The following is a 24,309-nucleotide window of genomic DNA, read 5'->3' as shown; positions in this document are numbered from 1 at the left end:
CACTTTTACTTGCATCAAAAAGGCGACGAGATCAGCTTCGCTTCTAACAACCAGAAAGCTCGTCGCCCAACACCCTCTTTCCTCTGTTCCCTCCCTGTTTCAATTTCCCTTGTAACATTCTCTAATATCGTCCCTAGAAGATTTCGATAAAATGGATATCGCCCACTCGATAAATTCAGAGATCACATCTCTCTCTTTTTCCTTTCTCTCCACTGATGATGTCAAGGCTGTATCAGTAAAGAAGATCGAGAATCCAGTATTGCTGGATAATTTGAACTTACCAACCAGAGGAGGTTTATATGATCCTAAATTGGGACCTATGAGCGCTAGAGATGTGTGAGTGATTTGAGATGATCAGCTTTCATGTAGAAGTGTAGCTCACAATTAGATCAGCTGCGAAACATGCCATCTTTCATACTTTGCTTGTCCGGGACACTTTGGTCATATCGAGCTTCCCACGCCTGTATTCCACCCTCTCTTCATGAACCAGTGTTATGGTCTCCTTCGTACAGTTTGTCTATTCTGTCACCACTTTAAGATGCCTGAGTTGATAGTAAGTCGATGTGACAATTTTGACCATTCAGTTACAGTCACTGACACTACCATGAACTTAGCTCGCATCTTATGTCGCCCGAATACGACTTCTCGACGCAGGTCTTTTGACGGAATCGCATGAAGTAGCTTCAATATTTGCTAAGGCAATGGGATCTCCTGTATCTAAGGACGATGAACCTGATCTGGAGGAAGAGATTGCTGGTGGAGGTGGACATAAAGCTATATCAAGAGAAAACGCAGCAGAATTGATAGTTAGAGTTGACGCATATGTTTCTGCGACTCTCGAAGCTGCTAAGAAAGTGTCAAACGGAAGTACCAGGGATGCTTACAAAGACGGATTGGTTTTTGAGGAGCGAAAAAGGCTGTTGAGTGAATTTGCCAAGAAGAATTGGGCGAAATGTAGTCGATGTTCTGCGTAAGTCAGCTAGACGGACTCCAAATGTTTCATCAGCTTAATTATTGATTGGGTAGTTATGCGTATACCTTCCGAAAGGAGAAAGCAATAAAGATCATCGAGTACGATCTTTCGCTCAAGCATAAACAAGCTAACAAAATGGCTGGGCTAAAGAAGAAGGATGTCCTCGCTTTCGGTTCTTCGAAGTTCTCCAAGCATCGGCGCTCGGCTGATCCTCAAGATATAGATGAAGGAATCGAGATGGATAGCGATAAGAGCAGTGCAGAGGAAGACAACGCTATGGAAGTAGATGAGGAGGATGAAGAAGCACAAGACGAGGAGGAGGACGAAGATATCGCCAGGACAGTAGCTAAGTCCGCCAGTGGTCAAGTCAAAGGTGCCAGAGGCCGAAACGAACGAGTCATGTCGGCGAGTGAAGTCCGAGCGCATTTGAGGTTACTCTTCCACAGAGAACCGGAAATCTGTAGATTGCTATATGGTCGACACGGATCACCATCCTCAAGATCCAATCAACCCACTTCAGGTCCGTTAGCAGATATGTTCTTCATGGATGTCGTACCCGTCACACCTACTCGATTCAGACCACCTGCTAAAATGGGTGAAGAGCTTTTCGAGAACTCCCAAAACTCCCTTTTGTCGGCTGTCATAACTACATCTCACCGAATACAGGAACTCAATGGACGATTGATCGAACAAGCTAAAGCAGAACGAGGAGAAGCTGTCTTGGATGCTGTTGCAAAGATTGATGGCGCGAGAGCCTTCGAATTATTATTGGAAGCCTTGATCAAACTTCAACATGATGTCAACAGTTTCATGGATAGTACCAAGAACCCCGCGGTAATGAGACAGGGTCAATTACCACCCCAGGGTGTCAAGCAATTATTGGAGAAGAAAGAAGGTCTTTTCAGGAAACACATGATGGTGAGCTCAGCACCAGAGGTTCAGTGTCAGTAGCCAGCTGACATACCAGTTCTTAGGGTAAACGAGTAAATTACGCTGCACGATCGGTCATTTCTCCTGACATCAATATCGAGACTAACGAGATTGGTATCCCACCTGTCTTCGCCAAGAAGCTGACATACCCTGAACCTGTCACCGAAGCGAATGTGCATTGGTTGAGGCAATTGGTCATCAATGGACCTAAACATCATCCCGGTGCCGCTCTTGTACAAAATGAAGATGGTAGCCAAATCTCACTGGTAAGCGGGATTTTCTATATACCTACATCATCGTGTCTGACTTGACTGGTGTTCAGGATCGGACAACTCCCGAACAACGTGTTGCCATCGCGAACCAATTATTGACACCTCAAGGCGACTTCCACGGTATTGGCAGCAGTAGTGGACCACCCAAGCGAAACAAGAAGGTGTATCGACACATCCAGGACGGTGATGTTGTTATCTTGAACCGACAACCTACTCTGCACAAGCCCTCCATGATGGTACACAAAGTCAAAGTCTTGCTAGGAGAGAAAACAATTCGAATGCACTACGCCAACTGTAACTCCTACAATGCGGACTTTGACGGTGACGAAATGAACATACATTTCCCTCAGAATGAAGTAGCCCGAGCCGAAGCTAAATTTATCGCCAATACCGACAATCAGTACCTGGTACCGACATCCGGTAATCCTTTGCGAGGTCTTATCCAAGATCACGTAGTTGCTGGTGTCTGGATGTGCAACAAATCCTCTTTCTTCACCAGGGAACAGTATTTCCAACTCATTTACGGTGCATTGAGAACGGAAGACAACTACACTGGTCGAGACAAAATCATCACGCTGCCTCCGGCGATATTTAAGCCCAGACCACTTTGGACAGGTAAACAAATATTCTCGACTATCATGGCAAATCTCACACCTCGAAATGCTAGGGGATTGAATCTCACATCCAAGAATAAGGTACAAAACAAACTTTGGAGGAGAGACGATTCTTCTGATCCAGCAATGTCAGAGGAGAACGTCATTTTCCTAGACGGTCATCTTATCTGTGGTGTATTGGACAAATCTCAATATGGAGCTTCTGCCTACGGTCTGGTACACTCCGTCCACGAATTATATGGTCCATATATTGCGAATAGACTTCTTGGTGTGCTAAGTAAACTTTTAACGAAATTCCTACAGCACAACGCTTTCTCTTGTAGGATGGACGATTTGATCCTTACCGCTGAAGGAGAGAAGATGCGAAAAGATATTCTGGATAAAGCTTCTGGGGATGGTGCTACAACAGCCATGAAATATGTTGGCCTTCCTGAAGGATCGAAAATCGAAGATCCTGAAACAGCCAAAAACCTCGCTATACGTCTAGAGGAAATCTTACGAAACGATTCATTGATGGCTGGTCTTGATGCTGCTATGCAATCTTCATTTAACAAAACCACCTCAAAGATTAACAACGACGTCCTTCCGGATCACTTAGTCCGACCGTTCCCTGACAACAATATGCAAATGATGACTATCTCAGGAGCGAAGGGATCTAAAGTCAATGCATCCCAAATTTCGACATTATTAGGTCAACAAGCATTAGAAGGTCGACGTGTACCTACCATGGTATCTGGAAAAACTTTGCCTGCTTTCAAACCTTTCGACACTTCCGCTCGAGCAGGTGGATATGTAGCAAATCGATTCTTGACTGGTATTAGACCTCAAGAATACTATTTCCATTGTATGGCAGGTAGAGAAGGTTTGATTGATACTGCTGTCAAGACCTCACGATCTGGTTACTTGCAACGATGTCTCATCAAGCATCTCGAAGGCGTCAGAGTCCATTACGATCATACAGTTCGAGATTCTGATTCTTCGATCCTCCAATTTATGTACGGTGAAGATTCTCTGGACGTGACTAAACAAAAACATATCGAACATTTCGATTTCGCAGCTAGAAATCATACTTCTTTGGTGAATAAGATCAGACCGGGAGACACACAAGGTAAAGTCAACGATGACGCCATTTCACACATGAAGAAAGCATTGAAGAAACCCCACAAATATGAGCCTGCTTTAGCCATATATTCGCCATCAAGATTCATCGGTGCGATGTCAGAAGAATACGCCAAGAAGTTGGATAAATATATCGATGATAATAAGTTCGGATACATATCCAAGAAGGGAGTGAATAAGTCGAGTCCGTATGCGAGCGAACGCGTTCCAGATAAGGAGTTCATGAGATTAGCTAGAGCTAGATATATGCGAAGTTTGGTCGAACCGGGAGAAGCTGTTGGTCTTTTGGCATCTCAAGGTGTCGGTGAACCCTCAACACAAATGACTTTGAACACTTTCCATTTGGCTGGTGAGTTCATTGTTATCCAAGACGCAATTATGCGGGCTGAAAAAGAGCTGATGCCGTTTCATGATAGGTCACGGAGCCGCAAACGTCACGTTGGGTATTCCTCGATTGAGAGAAATCGTCATGACAGCCTCTTCAAAACCAATGACTCCTACGATGAAACTTCCACTCCGAGAAGCAGTGACTGATAAAGATACAGATACTTTTGTCAAGCAAGTTTCCAAATTGACCTTATCTCAAGTGGTCGAGCGAGTCACTGTTACGGAAAGATTGAGCTCGAAAACTACTGAAAGTGGTGGTACACGTCAAAGAAAATATACTGTTCTACTTGAATTTTATCCATCGGACGAATATTGTAAAGAATACGAGATCACACCTGAACAACTTCACGAATCTTTAGCATTTTCATTTGCACCTAGATTGAAGAAAGAGATCGTAGCTGAGATGAGGGATGTAGCTAAATCTGCTCAACAAGATTTACAAGTTGGTAAAGGTATAAAAGTTAGAGGAGGTAATGGTGCTGATGAATTAGTCGAAGATCATGATGGTGATTTGGATGGAGAAGGAAATGCAAATAGAAGAGGAAAAGATGATGAATTAGCTGAAGCAGATGATGAAGATTCTTACGCATTAAAAAGAACAGCTCAAGCACGTCAACATGAATATGAAGAAGATTCAAATGCAGATTCTGGTATAGCAGATTTAGAAGATTTCGTTGAACAACAGATTGACCATCAAGATGATGATGAAGATCAAGTTGAAGATGCTGCTGAAAAAGCAAAACAAAATCAAAAATCTGATGATCTTGCTGAATTATTTAAATTAGCAAGTAAATATGCTACTACTTTTAGCTTTGATTTACATAAAGGAAAATCGGCACAATTTGATTTGGAGGTGAGTGATTTGAATTGCGAAAATATCCATTGAATCATCATACTAATAACACGCCCTTAGTTCCCTGCCAACGCTCCTAAATTGTTACTTGTCGATTTAATCGAAAGATCATGTAGAGCAGCTGTAGTTCACGAAATCACCAATATTGGAGCATGTCATAAGATATTTAACGATAAAGGTATTTTCACTGTGAGTCGGGGGTTTTCCCTTGGTAACTATAAATATAGACGCTTTAGGGGTGAGAATGTAGGATTGGTGCTCACGTTGATTTTCGTATTTTAGCGAACACTTATGACAGAAGGATCTAACCTCCGAGGAATGTGGGCATTAGCAGATGAACAAGTTGATCTTGAAAAATTAGCATCAAATGATATTTACGCTATTTTGACTACATACGGTGTAGAAGCAGCTAGAAGAGCAATAATAGATGAAGTTTCAAGTGTTTTCGGAGCTTATGGAATAGCAGTTGATTATAGGCATTTAACAATTATTGCTGATTATATGGTGAGTCAAATAAGTCGGATTTTTACTTTTAATGCAAATCTAATTGATGATTTTTCTCTCAATAAAATAGACACACGCAGGAGGATATAGGCCATTCAACAGAACTGGTATTGCTGCTAAATCTTCACCTTTATTAAAGGCTTCTTTCGAAACTACTGTAGCTTTCTTATCTGAAGCAACACTTCATGGTGATTTTGATGATTTAACTTCACCTGCTGCTAAGATTGTTTTAGGTAAACCAAGTTCAAGTGGAACAGGTGCATTTGATATTAGAGCTCCAACTAGAATTGCTTAAAATAATCATTATTGTTTATTTTTTTAATCTTGATTCGTTATCTTATTTGTGCATTGTTTTTCTTCTGGTCTTTGTTAATTTATCATTATCATATCTCATTTATGCATTTATAAAAAGATCTACAATATTAATTTACATAATTGTACATCCATCTTCGTTACCTAATCCACCTAATGCACCAAGATCCTACCAAAACATAGGTCAGCATGTTTTTGCTCTTGATTTGTCTCCGGTCATGTCGGAATATTGTATAATCAGGGGATAACTCACAAAACCTTCTGGTAAATCACCCATAATTTCTTTTGGTGGTCCACCTAAATCTTGCATTTCACCAACTAAATTTGCTATCTCTTTACCATCTTTCTCATCTGTATAATCTAATTTCTTAAAAGTGTTAACTATTTTTTGAACTATTAAATTTTGTTTTTGATATTTCAATAAATCCTCTTTCGATATTTCAGAAGGAGGAGACGCTAAATATGCTGGATACTGAGAAAGAAAAGCAAGAAAAGAGATTTAGCGCATTCAATCATCGAGAATCAAATCTCACTGATTTAGTGGATTAGATTATTGGACGAAAGCAATAAAAAGTCAACTGTAACTCACCTTTGAAGCCAATTCATTCATAGGTTCTTCTAATACTTCTTTATTCATTAATTGTCTCATCATACCTTCTAAAACATCTGCAAAATCTCCATCTTCACCTTCTCCATCTATACCATTTAAATTCAAATCTTTTAATAAATCAGAATCACCTCCTAAAGAAGCTAATAAATTTGATAAATCATTATCTTTTTCTCCATTTGGTTTTTTTCCTGCAATATTCAAAGATTCTAAAGTTTTAGCTAAAGTTTCTTCATAATTTGATTTTTTATTTATCGAAGGTTCAACTTTTACTGAAGATGTTTCAGTTGATTTATTTGAATTTATATTTGAAGATTCATCTAATCCCATAGCTTTTAATCCTTCTCCACTTAAAACCATTTCCAAAGCTTTTTGCCAAGCTTCTTCTTCGGCTTCTTTACTTAGTCCTATTCCACCAGGAGTATTTGACGATTTCGGTATCGATTCAGTAGATTTCCCTATCATTGGCCCAGGGGGATGATCACCTGCCAATTGCTTGAGAAGGGCATCCATACCTTCCATCAATGATGCTTCGAAATCTTCCTCGTTGTCATTATTCAGATCAGAAGGTGGTGCAGCTCGATTGTGGGAGGCAGACGGTTGTGTGGGTACTGCGGTGGAAGCTGAAGGTTTTGAGGTGTTATTGAAAGAAGCTAAAACATCTATATATAGCGTTTGATCTTAGCAAGTTACCGCAATGAAGGAGGATAAACACTTACCATCCAAATCATCTAGATCATCATCATCATCCTCTTCAACGGTCGGATTTCGATAAGACCTTGATGATTCAGCTTGCTCGGGGGGTGGCATTTCTTTTTCTGTGAGTATCCTGTGTCCGGCGTGATATTATTCATGAGTAGAGCTAATGATGTGCAAGATAATTGATAATGACATTTGCCCCGGGTGGTGATGAATGAGGTTTAATTGAGCCGGGTATTGTCTTCCGAGGCAATATTAATAGCCGTTTAACACGTTTACACCGAGTTAAATTACTAACTTTGATTAAAAAGATTGCCACATCACTCTGATACTACCCTTATTCGGCGTCGGAGTCGGACTCGGTGTCGGGTATTGACCTCATCTGTTTGTTAACTAACGCTTATCGATGTGATCGGCGACATGACATACAAGACATATTTCTATTTTAGGAATTACTCGTATTATGTGATCTAACTCATGCCGAAAGGCCATGTTAGTTGTTCGAAGATAATATACAACGGACATGAGCTCTGAAAAACCTATAAAAGGCAGGATAATATTGACCAAAAATACCTGTCTTTCGTATCACTCGACACAACAACAATAAGATTGATTCAACCAAATTAACTTCAAATCATAGCAATAAACGAACAAATACTTCAACATGTTAGCTGTATTCTTAGGAGCTTCGAAAGGTATTGGATATTTCACATTACTTAATCTACTTCAAACAACTAAAGATTGGAATACGATTCTACTTTTAAGAAAACCTGATTGTTTTGATAAAAATGAATTAATTAAACCTTTTATTGAAAATGGAAGAATCCAAATTATAAAAGGTGATGCAACCAATGAAAATGATGTTGAGAATTTATTTAAAATTGGAAAAGTTGATTTAGTAATTAGTACAATTGGTAAGTTTGACACAACTTTTTACTCAAAGGTTCGTTTATATAATTGCTTATACTTTTTTCTAAAAAACCTTTTTGTTTATAGGTGCTACACCTTCATTTGGAATTACTGGTATTAAGATTGATCAACCTGATTTATGTACTAAAGGATCAATTGCTCTTTTACATGTTTTACAAGAATTAAATTATCAACCTAGAGTTATAGTTACTAGTTCAATGGGTATAGGAGAATCTCATAAAGATATGCCATTAGCTATGAGAGTGAGTAATAAATCAATTCGATTGTTACTCTCCAAGAAAGCTGATTATAAAATCTTTATTCAGTTACTTTATTCTTGGTTATTAGAAAAACCGCATCAAGATAAAATGTCATTACAATATTTATTCCATAAATCTTCAAAATTCTTACCAAATTTAAATTCATCAAAAGATAAACCACCTAAATCATTACTTTCACAATCAAATATTGAAAGTATTAAATCGAATTTTTTAAATGAAGTTATTATAATTAGACCTGCTTTTATGCCTACTGAAGAACCTTTTGATGCTTTAAAAAATCCTTCAAAAGGATATAAAGTAAAAGAAGATTTAAGTTGTTATACAATTTTAAGATCTGATACTGGAAGGTTCATTTCGGAAAAATGTTTACCTGGTCAAAATGAATGGGTAAATAAATGTCCTGTTATAGGTTATTGAATTTAATTGTATTATTGTTGTTTTTCTTTTGCTGTATTAATAAACGAGATCTTAAGAGTGTGACAGTGATTCTCAAAAACGCGTTCTTGATTGTAAATCCTGATAAAATATGCACTTTATATATAATGACAAGTCGTAAAATACGGTAAATACTTAGTTTATTTCGTTTAAGTGATCGTGGAAAACTTCATGAGCGAACTAATCTTTTCTAGCACCATGACCCACTACACCTGCACCACTAGCTTTCTCCCATTTGGCATCACCTTTAACTACTTTAGCTCCAGGTATTCCATTCGCTTCTACAGCTTCATTAGCTTTTTCTTTCAAACTCTTTTTAGATTTTGTTGATCCTCCTCCACCACCTAAAGCAAGACCTAAAGTTAAAACTCCAGCTAAAACCCATACACCTCTTCTCTCATCATCATTTAATCCTCTCTTTTCAGATTTATATTCATTTTTCGATTCTGAAGATTTAGGAAGATTGATTTCTGGTAATTTTATACCAGAATTTGTCCATGCTCTTGCAGGAGATGTTAAAACATTTCTAAGAGCTTCGCCTAATCCTGGAAGATCCTTTATAGAAGGTTCATTATCCTTTTCGAATTCGTGAGCGTCAGTTGATTCATGTGTACCGTGAACAGGACCTCCTTCCAAGTGTGTTGAAGCTGATGCGACTGTAAGTACTTTTGGAGCTGGAAGAGATGGTGCTGAATCGGAAGATACTCCCGAAGAGAAATTATCAGGAGTCAGAGGCTGCAAAAGAAGAAGTTTTTGAATGATCAGTCACGATGTTTGACTTCAGGAATAATCAATCATAACTTACAATGACCTGATCAACTTCCTGTTCAGATTGACTACCAGGGAATCTTAAATCCAATCGTTCACCAGAACTGGAAGAGGCTACATCTGATTGAGGTAAACCAGGAGCGACAGTAATTTGTTCAGGTTCGATTGGATCGACTTTAATTGCTTCTGTTCGCTGAGAAGAGATTTGAGGTCCAGTAGTCAACACTTGTGGATCTTCTTTGGTATCCGTGGAAGAGGAATTAGCTGGAGAAGATGTGGTTCCCTTTTTACTGGATTTAGGAGGTTGTGAAAGTGTTGCTGAAGTAGATATGGATCGAATGCCATTAGGAATTGAATTTCCATTAGTGTTATTGGTGGAAGAAGGGAAAGGTGGTAAAGGACCAAGTAAATTAGAAGTTTCTGATGATTCTAATCTTGTTACCAATGTTGCTCTATAGTGATATTCTCGTCAGCCTGAGCCATCGTATATAGCCAATTTCGAGCAATTGGCGGAAAACAAAATAGAATCTACTTACTTATTACCTTGTTGAGATAAACCTCTTTTCTTCAATTCGCTCTTAAGAGTGACTACAGTTTCAGATTTCCAATTCCTTTGACTTGAAAGTAAGACTGCAGAAGCTAATGATCTTGATCTAGGTCTAACGGGAGAAGGAGGACATATTGGTGTAGCTTGTGGACTGGGTAAAGTTGGTCTTAAAAGACCTGCTGATAATTTACGTCGTAACATTGTGATATTTCTTGAATGAGTTAATCTGATTAACATAGTACTGAGAATCAAGATATCTTTGTTATTCTTATGCTATGTGTGGAGTAAGTAAGGATATTGATTGGGAATGTTGTTGATCAATGAATGGACCATCCCATGGAATTTGGTTGCCTTATGAGCGTATCGGGGCGAATTCGGATATACTACTAGTACTAGTGACGATTATAACTGTCACGTGATTATGACGTAAACTTGTCTTCTTGGTTAGCTTCACCTCTTCTAGTTGCTATGCTAATCATTCAGCTCTCAATGAGTTCAGAATGTAGTCCTATTGATTTGGCGGGACAAGCAATGATTTGTGATTACAAGGGATTAGAACCCAGGCGTAGGCATCTTGACATGTGAATGTACCGCTTTCAAGACTCAAGCTTACCTGCGTGGCTCAGAGACATCGAATCAGCATCTATCACAGCTGTTCTAGTCATTTGTCTCTCGTCCTCGTCATACTAATTTGAGCAAAATAATGCAATTTTATACCAAGGTCGTTCCATATATACAAGGTGGACTTGCTATTCTAGAAGAGAACTCCACATCGAGAAAAATACAACTCTTTGTTATGGAAAAAAGCGGGGCAAATAGATCTTACAAATCTGAATTTCAATTGATGATAATTTCTGGTGGATTCGGATCAAGTTCAAAGGCTTTTAATAATGCACTAGCTTCTCTATTTGATCAAAGAGCAATGTATGACTTTAAAAAGCGTTATTGTTTATCATATCTTTCTTGTTTAGCAATGATGCATTAGCTGCATAGACCCCAATTTCACAAATTACCTTTGTATACATACACGCAACTAGAATAGAAAATCAAAGTAACCAGATCATCAATCGACTCAACGTAAATTAGACCTCATCTATCAAAATACAAAATTTGTTCATCTCAGGACTCATGTCCACTAATTCCTCGAATGATCCGGATTAGCAACCCTAAGTTGCTCTCTCTTGATCACCTCCCACATCGTTTGAGGTCTCTTATCAGCATTTCCAGCTCCTGAAATATTTCTCGTGCTCATGCGTGCACGGTCGGACGCCAAAGTATCCCTTCCTTCAGAACCGACTCCATGTATAGTGATGGGTCTCTTAGCTTTAGGTGTACTAAATGGATCATCTTCTTCTGCTATCGAGTCTACCTTGTTCTTTCTAGGTGTTGTAGTATTAGGACCGCTAGATGATTGTCCGGTAGTATTCGTGGACACTTTCCTATCCAAAGCTGGTGAATAATTAGACAAAGGACTCAGTAAGCTGAAAGGCGTTGAACCTCCTCTCCTGTTGATTGAATTGACTACGTCTCTTACTGGTCTTCTGTGTTGAACCAAGGGAGTATTAACAGGTGACCTAGATGGTGGCAGGTGAGATTCATCAGTTATAGATGACTTGTGTGACTTCGATTCGACATGTTTAGGCGTTGAAGGTAGACTTAAATCGGACGACTTTCGACGTTCCGACTCTGGTCGAGAGCCAGTTGTGGTCATTGACGATAGGTATGTCGATGGCAGTATAGGTGGAGAAGCGAAATCTGCACCATTGAAAACGATTTCACCTGGAGTCTCATCACCTTCCCTAAAGTCGGGTGAAGTCATTCTTAAGCCATTTGGATGTCTACTATGACTTGCCACGTCTGGCCTGTCGGCGGAGTATCCCTCTTCTATCGTGGGTGAGGAATTAGTAAATATTTCATCCATGTGCTGCGCAGGCGATGTAGATCTTTCGATGACAGCTTCACTCTCCATACTTGAGCTCGTAGCATCTCTCTGAACTAAGATCATATCTCTCATTGACCTTGCAGAAGCCAAAGAAGATAGACTAGGTCCCTTACCGTGATCGTTATTGATGGGAAGCAAGTCGCCTTTCCAGCTAGTCGGTGGATGTGTGGCGGAAGAATTTTCAGGGGATATTGGCGAGATCAAATTATCTTTTGAGATTACCGGCCAGAGCGTAGGAAGGGGATTTGGATCTTTGACATCCAGTTCTTTCTTTTGAGGAGTTGACTTGTTCGAAGAAACCGAAGTGAGAAGTGAAGTTATACCTCCAGCAGCCATTCTCTTGAAAAACGATTCGCTTCGCTTAATAGGTTCGTAAGCAACTTCTGAAGGTGAGACGAGAGTGGGTGATTGAGAGTGAACGTATCGCGCTTGGTGTATTATACCTTCTTCTGCATCTGAAAGAGCGTTGGAATGAGCCGAACGATTTGAAAGGCCTGAGCGAGCGGATGTAGGAATAGAGGATTGGGAATATCGATTTGCTCCACCAATAACCGGAGGAACAAGTAAGCCGGCCAAGTCGAGCGGGTCGGATGGTGAAAGGGTGGGTAAATGGTATTCCAGCGAAGGGTCGTGTGATATAGTTGACAATCGATTCCTGGAGACGTCGGAATATGGGTTTGACATACTTGCAATCTCGTCGAAAGTACCCAGATCGCTACGTGATTCGTGAGGTGTGGGCACTGGACCGCCCCTCAGAGGAGGCAGGATAGGCTTATCATCGTCGAAAGAGTCAGCTCTATCGTGGAACGGGTCTTGGTTAGAGTTTCCGTCATCATCGTCATCCGAATGCCGATTGTCCAGGATGGATTTCGCAGATCTCCAATTTCTACCGCTCTCATCCGAATTCATTGCCCAATCTAATTGTTCTTCATCCTCAGGCTTACTTGGTCCCGATCCGTATGGTCGAGTATCTTCCTCTCTTAACATATCTATCCTCGAGTTCCGAATGATACTAGCTTGTCTAACCGGTTTTTCAGGTGACGGGCTGTAATACAACGATTTTTGACGTTCCGGTCTAGGTCCAATTAACCTAATTCCATCGCCTATTTTCCTACCTGTTTTCCTAAGTGGTCCGCCTAATATTTCTTCGGGAGGTGAGGTGACATCGTGCAATTCTGCATATGGGTCCCCTCTATCGGCTCCACTGAATTTACTAGAGATGCTATGCAGAGTCGCTCCTATGGCTCCCATACCCAAACCAATCGAGACTCCTTTCTCCCTGACTCCCCAAGCTTCGTAACCGCCTTCAGGCTTTTCCGGACTGAGCTCTTCCATCAATCCAGGACCACCATTTTCTCTTGAGCCATATGGTCTTGATGGAGTCCTTCCTCTCGGACCGCTACTTGGCCAGGCTGCAAGGTTAGAAGGAACTGCAGTTCTTCGACTACGGTATCTCCAGCAACACAAGGCAAACAATATTCCTACAAGGGCCAATGATCCGAGAATCAAACCGACTTTAATGGGGGTGGTGAGAGCATGACTGTGAGCACCGGCGTCGGTCGGGGTGGGAGTACCTGAGACGGAAGCAGATGTCGAAGCTATGACCGAAAAGTCAAATCAATTACAATTCATTTAAATCGAGTGATCGTGAATACTACGCACAAGGGTGATCAGTCGCACCTGCGGGTGTAGGACCCAACCCGGATGCAGACTTTGTCCTGGTATTTACGCCGTGAGGGGCAGAGAGAGTGCCGTATGGAATGGCAGACTCACTAGCCGAAGATGTTGCTGTGGTCGAGACCGTACGAGATGTGGTCGGAGTGAAATCGCTGATCCATAAGTTCGAGGAGGTGTCCCAGATATGCATTGCAGAGTCCGCTGGTCCATCGGCACCGTATCCTGTATATCTCATATGTCAGATGCCGCTCATTACATCACCATACGTATACCTACTTACCTCCAAACATAGCGATTTGACTCCCGCCTATCGAAACGGCTGTATGGTCGAATCTGGCTTCAATGCCTATCGCACAAGGAAGTACCCGATTCGTCAGTAAATCTGAATGCCATTGAAGATAGGAGGTCTCATACGCACTCGACGGATCAGTATCAAGTTTCTTCCATGCACAATTTGCTAAATTCAATTCCCATCCATCGCCGTATACCTCTGTCAATGTAGCATCCGCTCCACCAAACAGGAAGGCTTTTGAGCCTTCCTCGTCGATGACAAGACTAGCTCCTCTTTTACCTAGCGGTATTTCCCCATTGCTATACACTTCACTCCAAGTAGACGACGGTGATGCAGTATCGAGCGAGTATAAGATCGAGAAATCCTGAAGAGCGGCCCCACCAGTCGAAGAAGAAGTGAAAGCTCCGCCCATGGCTAAGAGGGTCCCATTTGGCAGTAGTATGGATGTGTGGTGGTATAGTCCTATCGGTAGACCTGGCATAGCCGAGAATATTGACGTAGCTGAATCGTATGAATACACATCCGAAAAAGTGGATCCTGATCCATCATCTTTCATTCCTCCTGTTATATATACCTTGCCATCTGAGCTAGAAGATACGGAATGGTGGATCCTTCTCATCGGTTGACCACCTCCGATTGGTAATCTCGTATAATATACCATGGAGACTTTCGCATCTGTAGACAAAACCCAAGCTGAATTGGATCCCGTTTGTACAGGTTCAAGTGTTCCTCCATCTCCACCGAAAGAGAGTATCTCCCATGTCTCATTGTCTGGTGTGAAAGCCGAGAGCGTATGCCAGGAAGATGTAGGTGCTGAAGATGGATCCAAGGATAAGAATGGTGCAGAGGAAGTCGTGAAGCCAGACGAAAGCGGTAAGATTAACATCTCTCCGGTGTTTGGTGATGAGGTGTAGGTGTATGAAGAGGAAGAATCGGTCTTGCCTCCTTGGATTATAAGGGTAGGCGGGGAAGGTATATATACTGATGCATGACCCCATCTGCGGAACATTCATGATGAACTATGCCATTTAATTTGAAGGAGATGACAGAACTCACCTTGGCGTGACTGAGCTATTATCGCTTGCCTGTACTGCCTGAGATGCTGAAAGCAGGACTAAAAGAGCTATCTTACTTCTACGCTGAATGATCTTTTCGATCTTTGTTGCATTCCGAAGTGTCATCCTTGAAGTAGGAGCCGTTAGAGTTTGATGCTCTTGCAATCAAGGCAAGAGGTCCAAGTCAAATATGATTACAGGTGGCTGAGATTGAGTACAATATGCAATGACGATTCATAGAGGAATGAAGAAGACTGATATTAGCAATTGATAATGGAATAAGAGAGGTCAATTCATCGTAATAACAAATGAGGTTTCATCATTTGGTGATCATGGCCAGACTTGTTCATGTAGAATATCATTCAACTTTTCCATATTCGTTGAGGGAAAGGAAGAAGGCAATGGATGCATATTTTGCTTGATTCAGGTGGCAATTCAATGTCAGCTGGAAATACAACATTACCATTATTTCATCTCAACGTCATTACTCTATGATCCGTCGATATATCTGACATCCTCTTATTCACATGTTGAATGTTTTGAATGTCTGGTGTTGGGTATTTGTGTTAGAAGCGCGTAAGATGAGAAAGCGAAAGGAGAAGTGATTGTTTATCATTCAACTTATTCAACCTCGAATGATCCGGTTAATCGGGCTTCTCCATGCAAACAAAGGATTCCTTGATTAAGGCACCAAGGCAGTTATTCAAAACGCGTTGAAACTGTTGATCGACCCTAATCGTGTACATCGGCGATAAGACTCCGCGCGATATGGAAGTAAACTCTCTGTTTGTGCCACATCTCTAAAATCGCTCCTGTGCAAGCGGCATTTACCGTCTCTCCGAACATGGCATTATTTCCCATATACACTGTTGTCCCACTGTAGGAAATTCTCAATCACACTGTACATGATTTTTGGGTGTCATTGGCTCTGATTCGGTGCAACAATTGCAACTTGCATCCTTGCTACCAGGTGGTTCGTGGTTTGGTTCGTACCAATTTTAGATAATTAAAGGTTTTAAATTGAATTTGTTCTTCTATCCTCGGTAGGTTCAAATAAAACAGCTAACAAAGTGAGTACATTGTCTGTCTTTGTTTGAGAAGTAGGAGATTATAGAAAAACGTTACGTGCTGGATAGAAGGAATATGGAGTTACAGCATGAATATTCACAACATCGACATCAACGACAAGGATCAAACAATGGAACTTCATAATATGATAGAGCAAAAGAGGAATCAAAGGCGTATGGAATATAACAGTGGATTTGCACGAATGAATGGCGTTGGAATGTTGGGAAATGAGGAGCTACTATGATATGATCGGGAATAGGAGTTAATGCTGATAAATGAAATTTTAACTTGACCTCTTTTTCTTCAACCATTGCAATCATAATCATTTCAATTACTCGTCAACTTGTAATCAATTACTTCATTAGATGGGTATCGATCTCCGTTACCACCACGTCAAAAAGGGAAACCGACAAGCTCCCAAGTCTGAGGACCCATACCTCCTCTTACTTGTCAAGCTTTACAGATTCTTGGCTCGAAGAACTGACTCTAAATTCAACCGAGTCATTCTTAGAAGATTGTTCATGAGCAAGGTGGGTAATTTAGCATAATTTATATTAATAGAACTTTGGAGTAATGAATGGGAAGTGCTGATGAAAATATTTTCGTTTGGAATAGATTAACCGACCACCTATTTCCCTTTCTCGAATTGTCAAAGAGACTAAAAACTCTAACCCAGACAACTCCAAAACCATTGTTACCGTAGCAACTATTTTGGATGATGAGAGATTACCTGAATTACCAAAACTTTCAATCGCCGCCCTTAAATTCTCAACTGCCGCCAAAGAAAGAATCGTAGCTGCTGGTGGTGAAGCTATTACTCTTGATCAACTCGCCCTTAGAGCTCCAACAGGTTCAAACACTGTTTTACTCAGAGGAAAGAGAAATGTTAGAGAGGCCGTTAAACACTTCGGTGGACCTCTTAAAGGTGGTAAACCTTACATTGCATCTAAAGGAAGGAAATTCGAGCAAGCCCGAGGTCGAAGAAAGGTATGTTCACCACTCATATTATTATGTTGTTGTAAGATATTTGCTGATTTTGGTGTTTCTTTACCGTTTATAGTCCAGAGGTTTCAAGATCAAGTCCACCCACAAGTAAACCTACTATTGTTAGTTGGTTTGGATTTAGGGTTTTTGGATTTGGATCAATGGGAGGATACTTCTTGGCACAGTATTGTGTCAGAGTTGTTGAGACGTTACGTTCTTCTCATGCATCATATATCGATTGAATTGGTATGCTCATATTAAGATACATTACATTACTTTTTTTAATTGGGAACAACAACAAAATACGGTGATTATTACACTAAACAAACATACAACGGGATCATAATGTTTAGAAACAATGCCTCGAAAGCATTCAAAAAGGATGCGACGAGAAACCGAGGTACCAACTAACATGTTTCTTCTCCCTCTCTATTATTCTCTCATGAATTTCGGCGCGTAGACATGGGTCACCGATGTGCATTGCGGGATTAAGGTTTACCAATTTGATTTCATCTTTTTCTTTATCGTAAAAAACGTTTCCCGCTAGTAATTCAATACCATAAGAGAATTGACGGGAATGAAGGTATTCGTATAGTCCGGCAATACGACGCCTGAATGGTCTATCATCCATTTCTTCTCATTAGTTAACCAATAGAAGGGCAAATCTCGGATATGATAACTTACTCAGATTCAGGTCCAGAGTTGGGTCCCCCTATCTTGTAGTCCATATTCGCGAAAAGTTCACCAGGGTCTTCTACAAGTAAGACATACAATGAAGCATCTTCGCCCCAAACAGTGTAATGACTAGAAGTGGTGGTCTTATAGCATCCCAAAAAGGTAGGTTGATATTTCTTAACTCGTATCCATAAACTTGATAAAACCATGCTTCTCTAGTGACACGTTTTATTATGTTTGTGGCGGCATATGATTCTTCTTCAGTATCAAGAGAGGGTGGGGACTTGAGCTTATATGAAGGAAAAGATGCGTCCGAAGTTATCTGTACGAGGACAGACTTGGTTTCACCTTCGGGTGTTGTGGCAATTCCATGATACATATCTCATAGATGATTACGGAAGATGGCTTTCGTAGCATTGACTGATAGAGTCAAGTTACTGAACGAGGAATCCGTAGGTGAGGATGGTCCAGAGCTTTGATTGTCAGGACTAGGTGATGGCGGAGCGAGACCTTGTGGTGGGATTGAAGGGAGAGCTAAATCGGACAGTATCCATAGATGTTGTCAGATCAATAGTCACTACAGACCCATGCCGACGTCAAGTACTTACAAGTACCTTCCAGGTTTGATGTGATAGTTGACATGGAATCGCTAGGCGCTTCTTTGCCAACTAAGCCAGCCGGGAAGATCAGGTCGATATCCCCAACAGTCCAAAGCAACGAAATACTCGAGTTTCACCCCATGGTTTAGCTCCGTATACCCTTGATCTACAAGGCGTCTTCCACCTTTTCGAAGGTCTTCAGGAATGATAAGATGAATTGAATATGACATTGTGTATATTCATCTTCCAACTTGACTTCTTCGTGTACTGCAAGATGTATGATGATCAAGAAAATCCAGATAAGATAAGAGGCATAACGGAATACTAGTGGTCCCTTAAAAATGATGACGCCTTAAGTGGGTGGTTCAAGTATGAGATACAAGGTTAACTAGCGCTGAGGGTAACCTTAAAACTAGCGATTAGTTTTCTATATTGCGAATGGTTCCGATATTACGCTGTCATATATCCGTGCTTCATGACGGAGTTATAGGGATCCGTTGTATAGCCTTAGGGGCTAGTCAACGACAAAGGAAGTGGAGAAAGGGGCATGTAATAGATTGATCTAGTATGTTGTCGAGGACTCCGATTCATGACCCTTAGTATTGTTTTATATAGTACAGATGAATTGCGCAGGCTTAGGGCATCCAATTTTTAGTATATAAACTCTTTGTATCCATTTTTCATTGAATCAAATAATACCCAACATCAAACAAGCTATATAACAACATCGCATATAACATATATACGATTTAATCAGTATTCAAGAATAAATCAAAAATCTCAAGATGTTGGTTAAATACCCCGTTAACGTAAGTTTTCATTATCTTTTAACGTAATATATTTCATTACTCTCCGACATGGGATTTATATTGCTATATCCCATGTCTCATTGAGAGTTTGAAATGAGAACCTGGCTGATAATCAAATACAATGAATAGTTTGTCGCTGCAACAAGAGATGAAGCGAAGACTGAACCTGATTTTGAAGTTACAATTGATGTAGATTCTGATCAAAAATTAGAAAAAGCATTTGAAACTGTAATTAAGAAACTTCACCCAGAAGATTCAGAAAAACACAAATATACGTGAGTACCTTTTTGTCTTCCTCATGATATAGATTCTCAGAAGGGAAAGTAAAAGAAACTGACAACGATTCATTTAGTTTCCTGCTCCAATCACCCAACTTTCTTCCCATTGTGATTAACGGCAAATCTGTGAGTTATCTTTCTCGAGATTTCCCTACTCACTGGCCGTCATTCACAAAATATAAGCTGATCTTCTTTGTTCGCTTTGTAGAAACCCTCTGATTTCCCTAATTTCTCTAGAGATTGGAAAATCATTGTTATCTCCGCAAAGGCGAAATCTGCATAAGGAAACGTTAGAACAAAAGGGTAAAGGAACTATATTGCATGGGAAATTATATAATGGAGCAGTGAAGAAGAGAATTCAAACGATATTGGTCTGTGTATTATCGCATGCACCAAAAAATGATTGATCGTCAGACAACCTGATTATCGACTGCAAGTGGTCTGATATTATATAGGATCTCATTCTTACGCAGGTGCCAAGAATGGAATGATTGCGCTAACGCTTAGATCATACATTTCAAGACGATTTTAGTTTCTAGGCCGACATCAGGAACTTGCAGTGCTTTGATCTCACACAATCACATCTAGTCATATATGCCTGATGTGGTCCAAGCCGAGATCATCGTAGACCCGTGTGGCTTAGAAGCGAAACATCCTTTGCATAGCTTTCTGATGATTGTGTACAGAATTAAGTGTCGGTTCTAAAACAACTCAAATTGATTCTAAAAGGCCAGGTCCCTATGACCTCGCCATTGGATCCAAACCATAGACTGCTTTTGACCGCAAGGCCGTGAATCGACCTATTGAATAGATTACTAATTCGCATATATAATAAAGTGTTTTATTCGGAAAGATGAAAATCATTCGTTTCTGCAAATCAAATCATCTATTCTTTGATATTAACCATACTCAATAATTCATACCGATCAAATAATCTTTTTGAACATGTCAGAAAGTGTTATTGGTTCAACATGGGAAGAACCAGTATTTCTTTTCGTAAGTTTTATTTAAATCCTTTCTCTTCAAATTGATAGGGTTTGATATAATTTATTTCATTGTTGAAAATGGTGATTTATTTTATATTTAGTTTATCGATAAAACTCCAAAACCATCTAATCTCAAATGGGAAGGATTTATTTCAGATGATAGTCCACTCATCATTATTTTTCAGAAATGGGTAAATGAGAATCATCCTGGAAGTCCTGTGGGACAATATTCGTAAATACCTTTAATTTTAATCTAACCGATAGGAATATCGGAATTGATCCTATTACTTATCCTTTGATCCTCAGATTTACTCTCGATAATGAGCAAGGTCGACCTTTGAATGGAACCGAGGTTTGTCATCTTGTTGAATCTCACAATATCAGTATATCATTTGATGGGTTTTCTTTTTAATAGACTTGTAAAGAATTGGATATTCATTCAGGTAGAAAGATTTACGCTAATGTCTAGCTTCATTAGATATCTGAATGCATAGGCCCAAGCTGATGGGTAAGCAGCATTTGATGCAGAACGATGTATGATCAAGTAATTATACCTGATGCACAGCTTGATGTGCGATCTAAACTTCGAAGAATGGTTCAGGTGCGTCATGCTGATGCGTTGAGGACAATGTGTTGAGGTGCATCAATAGCAGTCATGTTGTCCTTCATGTTATTACTGATCGCGCACAACCTCGCCATTTCCAAGAGTCTAGTAATTGATTTGTGTGTTTTCAAAAATCTGTAAGCTCAGGGAGTACCACTATTCGGTTCATGATTATTGATTTTCCGTGCAATTCATCGTTTGATAAATTTCCGTTAGGACACACAATCTCTAGAGAAGCAATGAATTTTGACCGACAGACCGAGTTGATCGGATATTTTCACGAAGATCCAAATAGTGAATTTGAATTTATCTTTGAGCAAGAACAACTGACATGACTATGATGGATGAAGAAAGGTAACATGATGTGTATCGTATCATTCTGATCTTCTATTAAGATCAAAAGTGATTGTGGAGTAAAAAGAAGTTTGATCATGTATGATATTACTTTTATCCTCATGATATTGTCTAGGTCATCAACAACAGAGCAAATATATATATATATCACCATTTGGTCAACTTATTGATCCAAGCAGGTTATCTTCCACTTGACTAACTAATTATCATTCTCTTACAATAACATAGATTAGATATTCCAAACTAAGAATAAACGATTATTTAGGTAATATGGCTAATTGTCATCCTGAATCATTCGTTGAAGAAGTTAAATTTGTAGTAAGTCATAACAATTCCCCCTGAATCAATTAATCAAGTAATTCAATTGATAAAATTACTTTTCATTTTAAAGATTATTGACCTTTCTTTTATTCCTGCTCATTCTAAAGCACCTAAAAGAAGATGGTCAGATTGTATTTCAACTTTTGATGAATTAAAAAATCTTTTTCAAAATTGGGTTGATGAAGTTCATCCAGGTGATGATATTTATCAATTCCAGTAAGTAAAGTATTTCTTCATTTTGATGTGATTAATTAGATTCTATATTGATTCGATTTTATTTGATTGATTATTGATTAGATTTAGACTTGGATTTGATGGTCAAATTCTGATTGGTAATGAGGTACGTTTTATTATAATTTAAATTGTCAAGAATTGAAGATCGCTAATTAAAAAAAAAGAGACCTTACGATCTTGGTCTTCATACACCTACAAAGATTACAGTTACTCAACTTTTCAGATGATTGCAAGAATCAGAAATGGTTTATTTCCGATCTATGGTTATTGAGCTGGATTGGCAATGTTTCGTAATTCGCTTTGAAGTTGTGATGTCATGTTTATCAATTAAATCATTTTGCCTTTTATGTCAGTATGACAATACTAATAACAAATGAGCTGATCGCAATGTGATCCTATTCATACACATGTATTACGAATCTATCATAATTTGTTTCACAAGAAGTTTGTGAAAATCATTATTTGACTCAATCACCATATAAATCGAGGCAAAATTGGTTACTTAAGCAGGGATAGCAAATTTAGAAGCTGCTTCATCGAAGAGTCTTGATTTTTCGGCTAAATCAATAGCGAATGGATGTTGAGGTGCATTTGAAGCTAATTTTCTGTGTAAAATATTATAGTCATTAAAATAATCCATTACAATTGATATTCACATTGACGAAGATTACGAAACAGCAAATTGAAATTTGTTGTACTTACTCTGAATAACCTTCAATACCTAAAGTAGTTCCAACAGCTAGAATATTTCCATCTTTATCTCCATTTTCTTTTTGACTTGCTTCTACTATATCTGCTTTAGCTTCATCTATATGACCTAATAATAAATGTGAAGCAGCATGAGAAGCTAAAACAGGTGGTGTTCTACCTGAAGGTAATTGATATAATTCTTCATAGAAATAGTATGATTGATGAAGTGGTCTTGATCCCTAATAACGAATAAAAATAAAGGGATTCAGCAAAATGACTTGATAACTCTTGATCATTCTCGATGAGATAGAGCGAATATACTTACAGTTTTCAATCCAATCCAAGCTTCCATAGCTTGTACTAATATAGAATCATTTCCAATCTTCTTAGCTGTGTTATAAGTAGTTTGAGCTAAATCGCGACGATCAAGTGTAAGAAGTAATTGAACTAGGAGAGCAAGGCTAGATTGTTTAATGAAAAAAAGCAAGGAAAAAGAGGAATGAAGGGTAAGAATTAGTTAAAATCAATTATTTGTATGATCAGCAAGCAAATTTGATTTTTTAAAATTATAATAAATAGGATCAAACTTACCATTCTAAATCTTCTTTACCTCTACCTTCATTTAAAGTAGCAACAGCTTCTTCATTTTCACCTGAAATTATAAAACAAATTCCACTTATAACTCTTACAATATTTTCTTCAAATGAATCTTCATTTTCATTTCCTTCAATTTCTAAAACAAAATCTCTAATTTCTTCTAATTTTTCTTTATCACCTTCTAAAAAAGATATAAATGAATTTAAAATTTTAATTGATATTGAAGATTCAATAGAATAATTAGATAATATTTTTTTAGCTAATAATGTATTTGGAGGTGATAAAGATAAATATGATCTAGCTATATAAATTGATCTTCTTTGTGATAATGTTTCATCTGAATCAGATGATAATTGTGAAGTAGCTTCTTCAATTGCGGCTATTTCAATTTTTTTATTAGCTATTTTTCATTGATTACGATAAGAAAATTGTAAGAGGAGGAATTACCTTTGTAAGAAGCTATATCATGATATGACCAGTATCAGCTTAATGAGCATAAATCATCGTAGCATTCCAGTGATTCAACTCACCTTGATAGAAAAGTTGTTTGACGTGATACAATGGGTCTAACTCCATAATGAATATATGACTCTATGAGATTAATCAATGTGTTGTGATTCTGTGTCGAATGTGTATGGATATCAATAACAACGAACGATATCAGCAATACTGTACGAGTACGCGACTGTATGATGACTTCGAGTACTACTGTGACGTGGTGGAGAGATTCAATAACAACACGCGTCAACCACATGCAATGCGAAATGTTCTAGCCTTGCATTCGCAGTTGACGAGGAATATGTAAGAATGCTATTATTTGCATATGATAACATAGAAGTAATACATGATTATGTATTAAGTAGGATACAATGAAAGAGAAAGACACATGCTACTCTATAAATATCTAATTACAACGTAAATGCACAATAGGTCC

At 39.0% G+C, this 24,309-nt stretch overlaps 10 protein-coding genes across 10 annotated transcripts; 5 read left to right on the top strand and 5 right to left on the bottom strand.

Annotated features, from left to right (window-relative positions):
- Positions 1 to 151: 151 nt before the first annotated feature.
- Positions 152 to 5,947, top strand: I206_104655 (uncharacterized protein; the record flags this gene model as incomplete). The annotated part of the gene is made up of 10 exons (XM_019153958.1): positions 152 to 336; positions 394 to 553; positions 615 to 970; positions 1,027 to 1,891; positions 1,948 to 2,169; positions 2,226 to 4,257; positions 4,325 to 5,148; positions 5,209 to 5,337; positions 5,431 to 5,652; positions 5,723 to 5,947. 10 exons carry the CDS (start codon positions 152 to 154, stop codon positions 5,945 to 5,947), a joined length of 5,220 nt encoding a protein of 1,739 aa, XP_019012698.1.
- Positions 5,948 to 6,079: 132 nt separating this feature from the next.
- On the bottom strand, positions 6,080 to 7,381 carry I206_104654 (uncharacterized protein; the record flags this gene model as incomplete). Its single annotated transcript, XM_019153957.1, has 4 exons — positions 6,080 to 6,133; positions 6,218 to 6,436; positions 6,554 to 7,233; positions 7,291 to 7,381. 4 exons carry the CDS (start codon positions 7,379 to 7,381, stop codon positions 6,080 to 6,082), a joined length of 1,044 nt encoding a protein of 347 aa, XP_019012697.1.
- Positions 7,382 to 7,934: 553 nt separating this feature from the next.
- Positions 7,935 to 8,877, top strand: I206_104653 (uncharacterized protein; the record flags this gene model as incomplete). The annotated part of the gene is made up of 3 exons (XM_019153956.1): positions 7,935 to 8,184; positions 8,267 to 8,442; positions 8,506 to 8,877. The coding sequence occupies 3 exons, from the start codon at positions 7,935 to 7,937 to the stop codon at positions 8,875 to 8,877; spliced, it is 798 nt and encodes a 265-aa protein (XP_019012696.1).
- Positions 8,878 to 9,075: 198 nt separating this feature from the next.
- Positions 9,076 to 10,411, bottom strand: I206_104652 (uncharacterized protein; the record flags this gene model as incomplete). Its single annotated transcript, XM_019153955.1, has 3 exons — positions 9,076 to 9,630; positions 9,701 to 10,115; positions 10,200 to 10,411. The coding sequence occupies 3 exons, from the start codon at positions 10,409 to 10,411 to the stop codon at positions 9,076 to 9,078; spliced, it is 1,182 nt and encodes a 393-aa protein (XP_019012695.1).
- Positions 10,412 to 11,345: 934 nt separating this feature from the next.
- On the bottom strand, positions 11,346 to 15,302 carry I206_104651 (uncharacterized protein; the record flags this gene model as incomplete). The annotated part of the gene is made up of 5 exons (XM_019153954.1): positions 11,346 to 13,750; positions 13,815 to 14,051; positions 14,110 to 14,175; positions 14,248 to 15,119; positions 15,178 to 15,302. The coding sequence occupies 5 exons, from the start codon at positions 15,300 to 15,302 to the stop codon at positions 11,346 to 11,348; spliced, it is 3,705 nt and encodes a 1,234-aa protein (XP_019012694.1).
- Positions 15,303 to 16,609: 1,307 nt separating this feature from the next.
- I206_104650 (60S ribosomal protein eL18) lies at positions 16,610 to 17,340 on the top strand (the record flags this gene model as incomplete). Its single annotated transcript, XM_019153953.1, has 3 exons — positions 16,610 to 16,774; positions 16,860 to 17,231; positions 17,305 to 17,340. The coding sequence occupies 3 exons, from the start codon at positions 16,610 to 16,612 to the stop codon at positions 17,338 to 17,340; spliced, it is 573 nt and encodes a 190-aa protein (XP_019012693.1).
- A 261-nt stretch (positions 17,341 to 17,601) lies between these two features.
- On the bottom strand, positions 17,602 to 18,112 carry I206_104649 (uncharacterized protein; the record flags this gene model as incomplete). Its single annotated transcript, XM_019153952.1, has 2 exons — positions 17,602 to 17,848; positions 17,913 to 18,112. The coding sequence occupies 2 exons, from the start codon at positions 18,110 to 18,112 to the stop codon at positions 17,602 to 17,604; spliced, it is 447 nt and encodes a 148-aa protein (XP_019012692.1).
- Positions 18,113 to 19,287: 1,175 nt separating this feature from the next.
- I206_104648 (uncharacterized protein) lies at positions 19,288 to 19,872 on the top strand (the record flags this gene model as incomplete). The annotated part of the gene is made up of 4 exons (XM_019153950.1): positions 19,288 to 19,311; positions 19,441 to 19,586; positions 19,664 to 19,715; positions 19,798 to 19,872. The coding sequence occupies 4 exons, from the start codon at positions 19,288 to 19,290 to the stop codon at positions 19,870 to 19,872; spliced, it is 297 nt and encodes a 98-aa protein (XP_019012690.1).
- A 1,931-nt stretch (positions 19,873 to 21,803) lies between these two features.
- On the top strand, positions 21,804 to 22,315 carry I206_104647 (uncharacterized protein; the record flags this gene model as incomplete). Its single annotated transcript, XM_019153948.1, has 4 exons — positions 21,804 to 21,851; positions 21,925 to 22,070; positions 22,152 to 22,194; positions 22,253 to 22,315. The coding sequence occupies 4 exons, from the start codon at positions 21,804 to 21,806 to the stop codon at positions 22,313 to 22,315; spliced, it is 300 nt and encodes a 99-aa protein (XP_019012688.1).
- Positions 22,316 to 22,590: 275 nt separating this feature from the next.
- On the bottom strand, positions 22,591 to 23,951 carry I206_104646 (uncharacterized protein; the record flags this gene model as incomplete). Its single annotated transcript, XM_070202982.1, has 5 exons — positions 22,591 to 22,693; positions 22,791 to 23,017; positions 23,104 to 23,239; positions 23,370 to 23,754; positions 23,906 to 23,951. The coding sequence occupies 5 exons, from the start codon at positions 23,949 to 23,951 to the stop codon at positions 22,591 to 22,593; spliced, it is 897 nt and encodes a 298-aa protein (XP_070059083.1).
- Between the last annotated feature and the right edge of the window lie 358 nt (positions 23,952 to 24,309).

The sequence above is a fragment of the Kwoniella pini genome, chromosome 6 (genome assembly GCF_000512605.2).
Source record: "Kwoniella pini CBS 10737 chromosome 6, complete sequence".
In the NCBI taxonomy this organism is placed as follows: Eukaryota; Fungi; Basidiomycota; class Tremellomycetes; order Tremellales; family Cryptococcaceae; genus Kwoniella; species Kwoniella pini.
This window is presented reverse-complemented; position numbering and strand designations above follow the sequence as displayed.